The sequence below is a fragment of the Ambystoma mexicanum genome, chromosome 1q (genome assembly GCF_040938575.1).
Source record: "Ambystoma mexicanum isolate Mex_15411 chromosome 1q, UKY_AmexF1_1, whole genome shotgun sequence".
In the NCBI taxonomy this organism is placed as follows: Eukaryota; Metazoa; Chordata; class Amphibia; order Caudata; family Ambystomatidae; genus Ambystoma; species Ambystoma mexicanum.
Window position 1 is genome coordinate 1,453,836,669 of NC_090922.1, and position 12,078 is coordinate 1,453,848,746.

Here is a 12,078-nt window from a genome sequence, read left to right on the forward strand (position 1 = left end):
ATATTGTGTACGAGGGTCATTCGTTGTCCAACTTCTTCCATGGCCTTTGCTTGAATTTCCTCTGTATTCAGGATTCTTTGTTTTATTGCTCTTTCCTGGAGTAGCTTCCGCCTTATCTTTCATTCGCAGGGCATTAACTTGGCTTTGTTCTTCTTGTTCCTGTACTACCTTAGTAGTGTTTCGTTGCATGCTCTGCACAGCCTCCTCCTTCTTGTCTTTCATCTCCTTGGAACATAATTGACTATGCTCCACCCTATTAGCAATGGCTATAGTTTCAGGTAGTGATGGATTGCCAATCATCCACAGCCTGTCTTGAACTATATTATCCTTCGAATGGATCATTATTTGATCTCGTATTAATTCATCCAGGGTGATGCCATTGCCAAATTGACAGGTTCGCGATAATACTCTTAGTGCTGAAACATATTCCTCTATAGTCTCATTTTCTTTTTGTACTCTGGTGTAAAATTTATATCTATTTATAGCCACATTAGTTTCCGGTGCATAGTATTTGTCTAATTGTCTTATGGCTCTGTCATGTTCGTCGGCATTTTCCGGTGCATAGTATTTGTCTAATTGTCTTATGGCTCTGTCATGTTCGTCGGCATCTCCTACTTCATCTCTTGTCAATTCTGGGAGTTCCCTAAACTTTCTTTGACCTTCTAATCCAAGTGCATGCAACAATAATAGTTTCTTCTTCCGGGATGTAAATTCTTCTTGTTCTACGGCTTGAATATAATTCAGCCAAAATTCCTTCCATTCTGACCAGACAACTGCTGGTTGTCCAGGAGCTGGTAAAAAACTTGCAGGAGGCTGGATACTGATGCCCTGCATTTCCGTATATAAACAGTCAACCACAACTGCAACTGTCAGAATGCAAAATTACCGTTGGGGTATAATAGTTTTCTTCAACATTTGTTGGTTCAAGCGAAATAAAAAAAAAACAAAGAAAAAAAAAAGAAATGATCGTTATTATTTATTTATTTTTTTAAATACTGAGACGAGGATGAAGACACTCAATCCTCACTCCCCCAGACCTCCTGGTCCCGATCGTGTAAGATCACGTGACCGCAATAGGTCCTTTCCTTTAATACACGTGATGAAGCAATGTGAAGATATACGTGTAGTCCTGGCTGGCCGCGATCCCCAATGATCTCTGGCGTTGAAAGTTCGTGTAGAGGGACCGCTCTCCCTCGATGTGTGTCTTCCTGAGATTCCCAAAGCGTCACTTTTTCCCGGTCCAGCAGGGAGCTAAATCAATTACTGCACAAACCCAACGCATATATTAACGCGTCGGTTCGGAGCATCCGCTCTTCACTCCGATCTCTCCAGAAACCAGAAATAGCAGCACAAACCGACACAATGTGTGTTGGTTCGGAGCATCCGCTCTCCGTTTCTCCTGTGCCCTGTTTATGCGAAGCACCAGCACAAGCCTGCGCAGCGTTTCGCTTTGGCTCGGAGCAGCTGCTCTCCCATTCATGTGCTCCGTGGGTTTTCAGGGCGCCGGCATCCTCGTCGCCAAATGAAGTATCTGACAGGAGTCGAAGGTAAGTGTATAAAGGTCAATATTTATTTTCGTTACAAGTTGTCCGGCGGCCCGTACTGCGTCTGCCTCCTGTAACTTTCACTCTATACTAACTGTCCAGAACCCCGATCTCTTTCCAACCTAAACATTCCGAGTCAGACGCAGTACGAGGGGTAAACATTCTATTAAAGAACACTACAAACTGCTTTTCTATATGTAGGCCCTGGAACTGTGCACCTCCTAATTTTAATCCTGAATTTGACGCTTTATTATTATTGTTGTGGTATTTATTGAGCGTGTCCTAGCTTCAAGAAGCAACGAAGCGCTTTACAGGGGTATACAACATTACAGATACACAACGGAGCACTTTACAGAGCTATACAGCAGATACTGGAGCGCTTTACAGAGCTATACAGCAGATACCGGAGCGCTTTACAGAGGTATACACCAATACAGAAACACAATGGAGCGCTTTACAGAACTATTCAACAGATAATGAAGCGCTTTTCTGAGGTAACAAAACAGATATACAGCGGGGCTGGGGGGGTACAGGGGGGAAAGATACGGAGGGGTACAGCTGTACCGGGTGGCGGGAAGGCGAGGCACGGGCGGCGTCTAGCAAGTCAGGTGGCGCGAGGGGCGACGTGGTGGCCTAGACACTGGCTTTGCATTTTAGAACTTTACTCCCGATAACAGAACTTTATCTGCTGATGTACCTCATTTTTGATGCCCACAAGTGTGGCTTCTCAACATTTTTTTATTAAAAATGGGTTTAGATGAATTGACTAGATACCAAGATCGCATGGTTAATGGAAGAGTTGAATTATTATTGGAAGTGGCCTCAGGCTGGATATTAATGGGGCCAAACCGTTGTGTAAAAATCAGGCATCAAAAGCAGGTGTAAAACCTTTTAAGCAGTGTGTGATTTTAATGAAGTTCTATGGTGGAATAGATGCCCAGATTACAGTTCCCAAATCCACCACCCCATCTACTCTGCACTGCAAATCGGAGGGAACCTCCACCTGCATGTGGTTTTAATGTGGGTGGAGAAGCTATGGAGTCCTATGGAATCCTTCTGCTTTTTGAACCTGCCCAGGGGAGGCAGGCTCTATAGGATTCCATGTTAATGACTCCCGCTGTGTTTATGATCGGTTTTGAAAATGGTGCTCGTCCTCTTTGCATAGACTTGATTAAAGCTCAGCCGTTAAAACACAGAAATCCATTTCCGTCTGGATTACCATGTTTGAATTATACCATCCTCAAAAGTGCATGGAGGGGACAGCATTCAGAGAAGGGCATCAGTATGCGGTTCTCTCCATGCAACTACTGGGGCAATCTAAAAGTAACTCCTTTGTGTTCTTGTAAGAATTGGCTTACCTAAGGGTCAGACTTGCAGTTCTTAAAGATCCACTTTGGCCTTCTCTTCTTTCTGGCATGGGAGTGGATCACCATCACCATGGAGACCACAAAACTGGTGCTGTATTTAAAAGATCTGTCTTCTGCCGCACCTGTGCCTAGAGGTGATATTACTTGGATCTCTTAGGACTACACTTTACTAAGCCCACCTACTCCCATTTATCCCTTTCTTCAATCCTGTTGCTAATCTGTGCCTCTCTGCTGCCCCTCAGATCTGCACAGCGAGGCAGCTGCATTTAGCAGCAACCCATGAGGGGCTTGAGGTGGTCCTGCGGAAGGAACGGTGGAGACGATGGCCACGCTCGGGATTGAGGGGGGTTGGGATTCTACAGCTTTAATCCCAGAGGAAGCAAGACCATCAAGTGGGACTCTGGGATCCCTGTGGTGTCTCTATGGGGGTCCACTGGTCGGTGGTGGCTTTCCATACTCTACGCTCCAAGGCGTTGCGCAGCGTCAGAAGGCAGGCCACTTCTGGGGAAACATTTGAGCTGGACAAAAACTTTCTGGCCGCCAAGATTCCAGCCAAGAAACGGCGGGAAAATGTGCAGAGTAGAGAAATTTGATACTAGGAACATCCAAGCAGACTGTGATCCTTGGAAAGTATATTTTTGTCACACTATAAATGGCTAGTAACATAAAATAGCATTGGCTGGATAGTCCACAGATGCTAGCAGCACAGGAGCTGGACCCGGAACACAGCTGTATCCATTTGTGGTTTCCCTGTGGTGCTATCCACGTCCACCAATCCGAGAAGCTAATTGAACTTAATGGCACCAGCCCCGCCTGCCTCATTGGCTCAAGGTCTGTGAGTGTGCCTCCAGCCAATCACCAAACCCGGTGACTTATTTGAAAATAGGCCATTTAAAGACTGTGCATTACAAGCTGCTAGTAAGTTATATTTATGTTGTGTACTATTGCTAATTTTCAAATAAAAAAGCGCCTAGTTTTCTCCGTCACCTGCCTGGACCGATTAAGCCAAGCTGCCTTCCACTTGCATCCAAAAATATCAAGTTTCATTGTTAAATTTGAATGCCTGTCGTGGCATCTTCTTATTTTTACTGTTTGATCTATACATAGCCGGTATCTGTGCATCTCTAGGCTTCCAGATCATACATAGCCAGTCTCTGTGCATCTCAATGCTTACAGATTATACATAGCCAGTCTCTGTGCATCTTCAGACTTCCGGACTATACATAGCCAGTCTCTGTGCATCTTCAGGCTTCCAGACTATACATAGCTGGTCTCCGTGCATCTCCAAGTTTACAGATTATACATAGCCAATCTCTGTGCATCTTTAGGCTTCCGGACTGTACATAGCCAGTCTCTGTGCATCTCCATGCTTACAGATTATACATAGCCAGTCTCTGTGCATCTCCAGGCTTCCGGGCTATACATAGCCAGTCTCTGTGCTTCTTCAGGCTTCCAGACTATACATAGCTGGTCACTGTGCATCTCCGTTCTTACAGATTATACATAGCCAGTCTCTGTGCATCTCCAGGTGTCCGGAGATAAGTGTTAGGCTCATCCACTATCAAGACGGGAACTAGGTATTTGCCCCAGCTGAAGTTAATTAAACCCCACCTGTGAGCCCAGGAGGTGGCCATAGTCAATGTTGCAGCCACTTACAGGCTCAGCTTCCGCAGGAGACAAAGAAAATCTCACAGAAAGAATGTAAAAGGTCTAGGGTGGAATGTACATCACAGGGAGGTAACCTGAGCTCTGGGCAAGAGTCCTATTCAATGGAAATTGTCCTGATGAAAGGGAACGAATGGTGGTCCTGCGGAAGCAACAGTGGCACAAGAGAAGGGATGGTGGTCCTGGGGAAAAGGATGGTGGTACAAGGAAAGGATGGGATCCTGGGGAAGGGGATGGTGGTACAAGGAAAGGGATGGGGTCCTGGAGAATGGATGGTGGTGCTGGGGGGGGATGGCAGTCCAGGGGAAGGGATGGTGGTACAAGGAAAGGGATGGTGGTCCTGGGGAAGGGATGGTGGAGAAGGGATGGCAGACCTGGAGAAGGGATGGCAGTACAAGAAGAGGGATGGCGGTCCAGGGTAAGGAATGGTGGTCCCGGGTAAGGGATGGTGGTCCTGGGGAAAGGATGGTGGTACAAGGTAAGGGATGGTGGTCCTGGGGAAGGAAGGTGGTACATGTAATGGTTTATTGAGAGGCCACCCTCAACACGGGCAGTTCCTTCCCTCCCCAATCTAGGTGTCACACAATAAATGGTTTAATATCAGTTCTTCACTCAGCCCTATTTCTGATGCATATCATACCCCTTTGATCCCTCCCCCTGAGATACCAATGAGCCAAGAACCTGGCCGGTGTACAGGATATACATTTGCATTTATTTGGAGGATAGGTCATAGAAAATTGCACTGAAATGTCACACTTCACTTTATCCAAGGCACAACACAATAAACTTCTCTCTACATGAATAACTAAAATCACAATATTTTACTTTATACACATTTTAAAGCAAATGATTATCAACACTGGTCCCTGAATAGAATCACTTTACATTTTCAAGGCTGTACAATTTCGGTTTTCCTGCACACTAAAAAGGCTAGCAGTAAATAAACACAGGGTGACTTTAACAGTGGGTTTTTTAGCCCCCCACCCTACATTGGTTTGGTCTGTGTTGGGGAAATCAGACAGAAAATTGGGATGATTTAAGAATTTGGGTTTTCTGACCCTCTCCACTTAAAGGCCTGTGTTGTGGCAGCTGGAATGGTAAAAAGTCAGATAATTTGTGAATTTTGGATTTCAGACACTCTTCCACCCCCTCTCCCCCCAACTTAAAGGCCTGTGTTGAGGAAACTGGCAGTTTTAGTTTGGGGAAGTCGGGGATTAACAGGCAAAATAGGATTAGCCAATTACATTACAGTCTATACTTTTCAGCGCACACTGGTAATGAGCTTTGTTAATTTTGAATTTTAACAAAAATCACCCCGTGGTGTTCCACCAAGGGGAATTAATTAAATTTAATATTTTAGTTAGCCTGGCTAAGGATCTACACAGATTCCCGCCCTGCTCCCTCACACCCCTACCCACTATAAAGGAAAATAATTTAAGGCCAGCAGATTCCCTCACCTTTGGTTGCAGAGGGTTCAATTCTACTTACATAGAAAACCTCTCTTTAAAGTTCCATAAAGCCAGCTTCATGTCAGGACCCTCTGGAAGGACAGGGCAGGGATCTGGTCACTCCGCTCTCAAGGATGGTCCCCAGCTCTCCACCATAGGACCCAGTCAGCTTTTAGGACTTCCCAACCAAAGACAGCTCCACCCAGATGCAATCTCAGCCAAATCTACTTTTGGTGTTTCCTTGTGGGGGTCATATGACAAGTTTTAGCAGTTCTCTCGATGGTAATTTTAACATCTCTCCCCTTTCCTTATAGTCCATACACTTTATATACCAGTGATGACACCATCAAGTTTGCAACATTGTGCAGTTCCCTGCAAGAGTCCTCGCAACGAGGATTGACCCGTTACACTTCTCTATCCTCCCAAATCCAGCCTGTCTCTACAGATTGGTTTAAGAGTCTGGAACCGACATATGGCAATTTCCCTTTGAAATCCCCTTTGAAAATCAGTTTTTTGGCAAAACTTCATAATTTACTAGTAACCGCCATAGTATACATATATTCTGCTTCAGCTACTCATAAAACGACAGCCATTTCCACATCATGTTGCACGGCCAGTTGGCAATTATCTGCCATTTACACAAAACACGTAATCATTATGAACATGTAATGTACTCTCCAAATACCTAATTTTTTACGCCTCCACCAGTTCGCAACACCCTTTAGCGTGCCATTACAATTCCCTAAATCACAAGTGGATGAATTTTATTTCAACAACATCGCCTGGAAATTACCTAAACAATTACACATCAATCAAGGAAGTACGTACGACCTATGGTTGCTGAGAAAAATGCCTAAATGATAATAGTCCTTACACATTAATAGGTGATCTTTCGGTTATGCAAATTGAAGCCCTCCTGTCCCCATCGCCATTTGCCTCTCTGGCCCAGCCTGTGACCAGAGGTTTTTTTTTTTTAATCTCTTTGTTGTTTGAAATTGGTAGCTGCCGGTCATAAACACTTGGGAGGCCTTGGCAACACAGAGATCCCCCTCCCAACATTCCAGTCATTCACCGGCTAGAGCCATTTGCTCTGTACAGAAATGCGCTTTCAGAGACACCAAGTCTGGGGAAAGTCTGCTTGCAATAGCTCTTAGCAGCCACACTTTATTGCAGTTGTAAACAGCCGGGATGCCATCCAAGCTTTCAGTGGGGGAGTCCTTTGTGAAGTTTGTCCAACAACAAGTAAAAGGTTCTGCCTCAGGCCTACAGGAACTTTTCATGTGACCCCTGGAAACAAAGTGGGGTTTTCTTTTCAAATGTTTGCCGGTATTTTCCATATGAAGCATAATATAAATTACTTTTTATCAACACACACTGTGTCTTTTCCCTGACATCTTTATGTTAGCTGGGGTACATTTTCTCATGTCTTGAATTAAAGTGCAAGTCATTTTGTTGTCAGTGTTTGACAATCCTGCTTTCCACGTGAAAGGGGCCTTTGCATTTCTTCTGCCACTGTAAATAAAAATGCTACTGTTCCTTTTGTAATGACAGGTAGGGCTTTTTACGTGGCACTTCCTTGTGTTCCTTGCAGGCACCCCCACAGTTCGGCTCAATATGCCCCTTTTCAGTGCGAAGATTCTGTCATTTTTGTATTAAGGCTGGCAGGTCATGTTTACTGTGGGCCCTTCAGGCCTTGGGGCCACATACAAGGGAAGGGATGGCGGTCTCGGATGCTGGTCCTGGGGAAGGGTTGGTGGTCCTGGGGAGGGCATGGTGGTCCTGGGAAAGGGATGGTGGAAGAAGAGACAGGATGGTCGGCCAAGTGAATGAATGATGGTTGGCCAAGTGAATGAATGATGGTCCGAGGTACAGATCGTGATCCAAGGGAAAAACCTGTGATCCAAGGGAAAGACTTGTAGTCCCAGAGAAGGGTTTGTGATCCAGGGGCAAAACGTGTGCTGTAAAGCTGTTCTTTCTACTTTCTCACCAGTGACGTGAAGTTCATTGTGGGGAAGGAGCAGAGGGAGATCTGCGGTCACCGTTGCATCCTTGCTTGCCGCTGTCGGGCATTCCATGAGATGTTCTTGGAACACCCCTTGTTGGCAGACTCCTCTGTGCAGCTGAGGCCCATCATTCTCTGCGACGTGCAACCCGAGGTCTTCCTGGCAGTGATGGAGTTTCTCTACACTAACTGTGTGACGCTTGACAGCCACATTGTGAGTACTCACCATACAATTGTATCAAATAACTGTTGACAATTTTAGATCGAGTTTAGAAAAGTTCTCAAGAAGTTATTTGCTTTGCTCTAAGTGGTACCTTTGTTGCACCCATTTCCTACAAGTGGTAAATGCTTGCCATATAAAACATACAGTACCTATAGCTGGCATATATATATGCTGCAAGGGATATACATTTGCCATAATGAGCGAACATTTTTATAAAGGAGGTCTACTTGTGCACAAATTAGTTATCCAGAGGACGTATCACTGCTTGCAAAAAAGCAAAGGGACATGAAATCATTGTGCACTGTTTACCGGGTAGTTTGCTACCCTAGACAAAGAGAAATGCGTTCTTAACATTTCTCAAGCACTTATGAAAGTTCGAATGTTTAAGTAACATTCCCAAGTAGTGACAAGCCTTTCTCTTCAATCAGTTACTTTATATCCCAAGCACTGAATAAACCACTTAGTAAATTATATAAATAAACAGTGAACATGCTCTTAGTCATTTTGGGGGCCGATTACTTGCTGGGTCAATGCGTAAGAAATGGCTTTCATTTATAGCAGTGTCTGGTTCATGACCAACAGATGTAAAATGCACCATCCATTTTGGAAGCCACAGTCCTCTAGGGCTATTTTGCTTCAGCTATGGCACTGCTGCGAGACTCGCACACTGGGGGCCACCTTTTTTGGGGTCAGGCAGCTGCCTTACAGAGGTCTCTGACTGCGCCCATTAAACGATGTGTCCCTCTCCGGAAATGGACCAAAGCAGTTCATTTAAGATACCTTAAGCCAGCTGTCTGAAACCCTTTCCTCTCCAGCTGCTTCGAACTAAAACGCTCATCAGCCCTAGTCCACGTGGTCAATGGTGAGGGATCATGGGAGTCCTAGTCCAAAACACTAGGAGACCCACAACATGGCTGAAAGCTCCTGGTCTAGCTTTGATTGCAGAAGAGTCACTGGGGCACCACAATCTCTGCTTGGATGCTACACGCTAATTCTGCCAGACCGAGGAATCCCGACTCCCTCCTGACTCGGAGAGTTCGAACGACCCACATCTCCACTAACTCTTCGGTTGAGGGTCTGCTCCGATGGATTGCCCGAGTTGCCAAATAGAGCATTGAAAACTCAGCACTAGCTTGGTGTTCAAACTGTCCCCTTAGCAGGACGCAGACCCTGGACTCCTGGCTTTGATTTGGTCCTACAGACCGCTGTCGCCTTTAGGCGCATGGTCAGAGTCGTAGGATGGAGGGGCAGGGTTGTCTACAAGCCTTGCGTTCTGGTGTCAGAATTGGGGATTTTCCTGCAAGCCCATGTTGAGCCACGTAGCCGTACCCAAACGTGGCCAAAGTATGTGTGCCAGGGTCTCATGTCCCCTCAGTAGCTACCAACCCCTGCTCATCACCCGTGAGACTGGTCAACGCAAAGACCAGTCCTCTCCAAGAGCAATTGTCCAAATCACAGTCATGGGTGGCAAGACCGATGTACCACTACATCGGACAGTGTAAATGTTAGTTCAGTGGGTTCAGTTAAACATCTACAGAGGAAGTGGCATATGACAGCAAGTCGACTCCTCCATGCCACGTGATTTAGTGTATAGTAGTGACCTTGGCACGGACGTTGAATGCTGGGAGCAGATGAAAATTAGGTAGGGTGGAGGCTATATGAAAATCTAAATTTCAAGCATAATGCACAGGAAAGTGACCTGCTTCATTTTCCCACCGACCATGTGCAGTGCAGTCTTGCACAGGGCAGAGTCCATGCAAGCTGCCATGCCACCGCTACAGGAACATCGAACATTGGGAGTGGGCTCCTGAAAAAGTCCCACTGTCCCCCAGCAACATTGTTGGCATGGAGGTTCCATTTCACTCTCTCGCTCAGCATCCATCATCCTTCTGACCATTGGGCGAACTGCCCAATGAATGCCAGGACCCCCTGCGTTCACTGCAATACTGAACGTTCAACAGCTGGTCATTGGTCAGAGCAGCCTATGTCAGGGGGGTTTAATGGCTCTATAAACCTGGGACATGCTGCGTGGTGGCAGTAGAAGTCCAGAAAAATCCCTTTTGAGGAGAGACTGGCTGGCTGCAGAGTCACTCCCGTGGCCGGTATCCTTCCTGGCTGTAGTCCCTGCTGGTCTGCAGGCTCCATCCCTGTTGAGGACTGCAGGCTGATCCCTGGCTGCAGTAATTACTGAGGAAGCCTGTATGCGCACTGTAGAGTCACACCTGAGGCATGTATGTGTCCCTTCTGAGGAGGCATGTATGCTCTGTAGATGTTGGGTCATGGCTGCAGGGGCCTGCTGGCTCCCTGACTACAGTGTGACTCCTAAGGAGGCCTGTAGGCTTCCTTGCTGCAGGAGAACTACTGGCGCGTAGGCACTCTGGCTGTAGAATTCCACCCGGTGGGGTCTTCCAGCTCCCTGGCTGAAGCCACTGATGAGGAGGAGGCCTGCAGACTCCCTGGCTCCAGGGTCACTGCTTAGGAGGCTTGTATGGTTCCTTTTCATTGGTTTAATCACTGCTGAGGAGGAGACCCGGGGCCCTTGCCTTCAACACAGTCACTTGTATGGAGGAAGCTGATGGGATACGTTCCGTCACTTGGATGGATTTTTGGGGTAGGAAGTGTGTCGCACTTAGATGGATTGTTGGGGAAAGGAAGTACATCACACTTAGATGGATTTTTGGGGGTGGCAAATGTGTCGAAGTGGGACTGATTGTTGGGGTGGGAGGTGTGTCGCACTTGGATGGCTTGTTTGGGTGGCAGATGTGTCACGCTTGGATGGATTGTTGGGGGTAGGAAATGCATCACATTTACATTGACTGTTGGGGTGGGAAATGTTGGGGGGTAGGAAATGTATTGCTACTAACTAACGGTACTAAAAACTCGCCGTTCTGAATACTCCCCCTCAAAACTCTGAACTAAACACAACCATACCTCTACTGCAACACAAACCGCATGCACTTCACAACATCCAGCGACGTAATTTCATCAAAATGCCCGGGGTAGCGGAAGTGACATCACACAACCCTTGACCTCTCTTGACAGCACAGGAAGTGATGTTATTTGACCCCACCCCGAAGTGATATCACGGGAAGCGATGGAACACGACCTTTCACCCCTTGACAAAAACAGAGGTGGCATCACAGAGCATTGTTCCCAAGTACACTACGAAAAATATGGTTACTATATCACTATAATCTGATATACATATATACATTTCAAACATGAATGGATCACCATATGCATCGTTAAGATCAGTGTGTATAGGCCCATATTACCAAATTAATGTGAATGCGAGCAGACGCCCAAGGCCAAATGACAATGATGTCTTCTATATAAAGCGCTTAAGCATAAGCATAATATATAGAACAAATATATATACAATATCACCCAACCCGTGTTGGTACTCATTTATCGACCTCAGAAGGATGAAAGGTTGGGATGAGGTGCTTAAGAACAGACTAAATCAGTGACTCAGCCCCTGAAGTGTGCCTGAAATAAACCGTTAATGAGTCCAGCAATTATTGTATAGAAAAAATATTTGGTATTCTTATTCTTTCTTATTTGGGGTCACTGCTGAAAGGGTTTGACTTGTGGAACCCCTGTAATTACGTGTTCTTTCTTTTTTCTTTTTAAGAGGCCTGAATAAGAAAGCCAGCCACTCCAGAAGCAAAGAGCCACAAGGCGCTGGCCACAGCCCAGGACATTGCATTAAAAAAAAAAGAAAAAACAAGTTTCTTTTTTGTTTGTAGGGGTAGCAAGGAAGAACACAGGGATAGCAAGGGGGACCTCAGGGATCGCAATTGTGACCCCTGCTAATGCCTAAATGACA

The 12,078-nt window shown here is 46.0% G+C and overlaps 1 protein-coding gene across 4 annotated transcripts in view; it reads left to right on the forward strand.

Annotated features, from left to right (window-relative positions):
- The window catches only part of BTBD19 (BTB domain containing 19), a 1,265,487-nt gene that overhangs the window by 209,594 nt on the left and 1,043,815 nt on the right, over nt 1–12,078 (forward strand). For 2 of the 4 annotated variants that reach the window (XM_069642350.1, XM_069642351.1), the window contains exons 1-2: nt 1,342–1,547; nt 8,015–8,240. In XM_069642350.1, coding sequence (XP_069498451.1) covers nt 1,363–1,547; nt 8,015–8,240 — 411 coding nt within the window. In that variant the 5' untranslated portion in view covers nt 1,342–1,362. Of the gene's footprint in view, nt 1–1,341; nt 1,548–8,014; nt 8,241–12,078 lie in introns of those variants that run through there. The other 2 variants (XM_069642352.1, XM_069642353.1) reach the window with 1 other exon arrangement.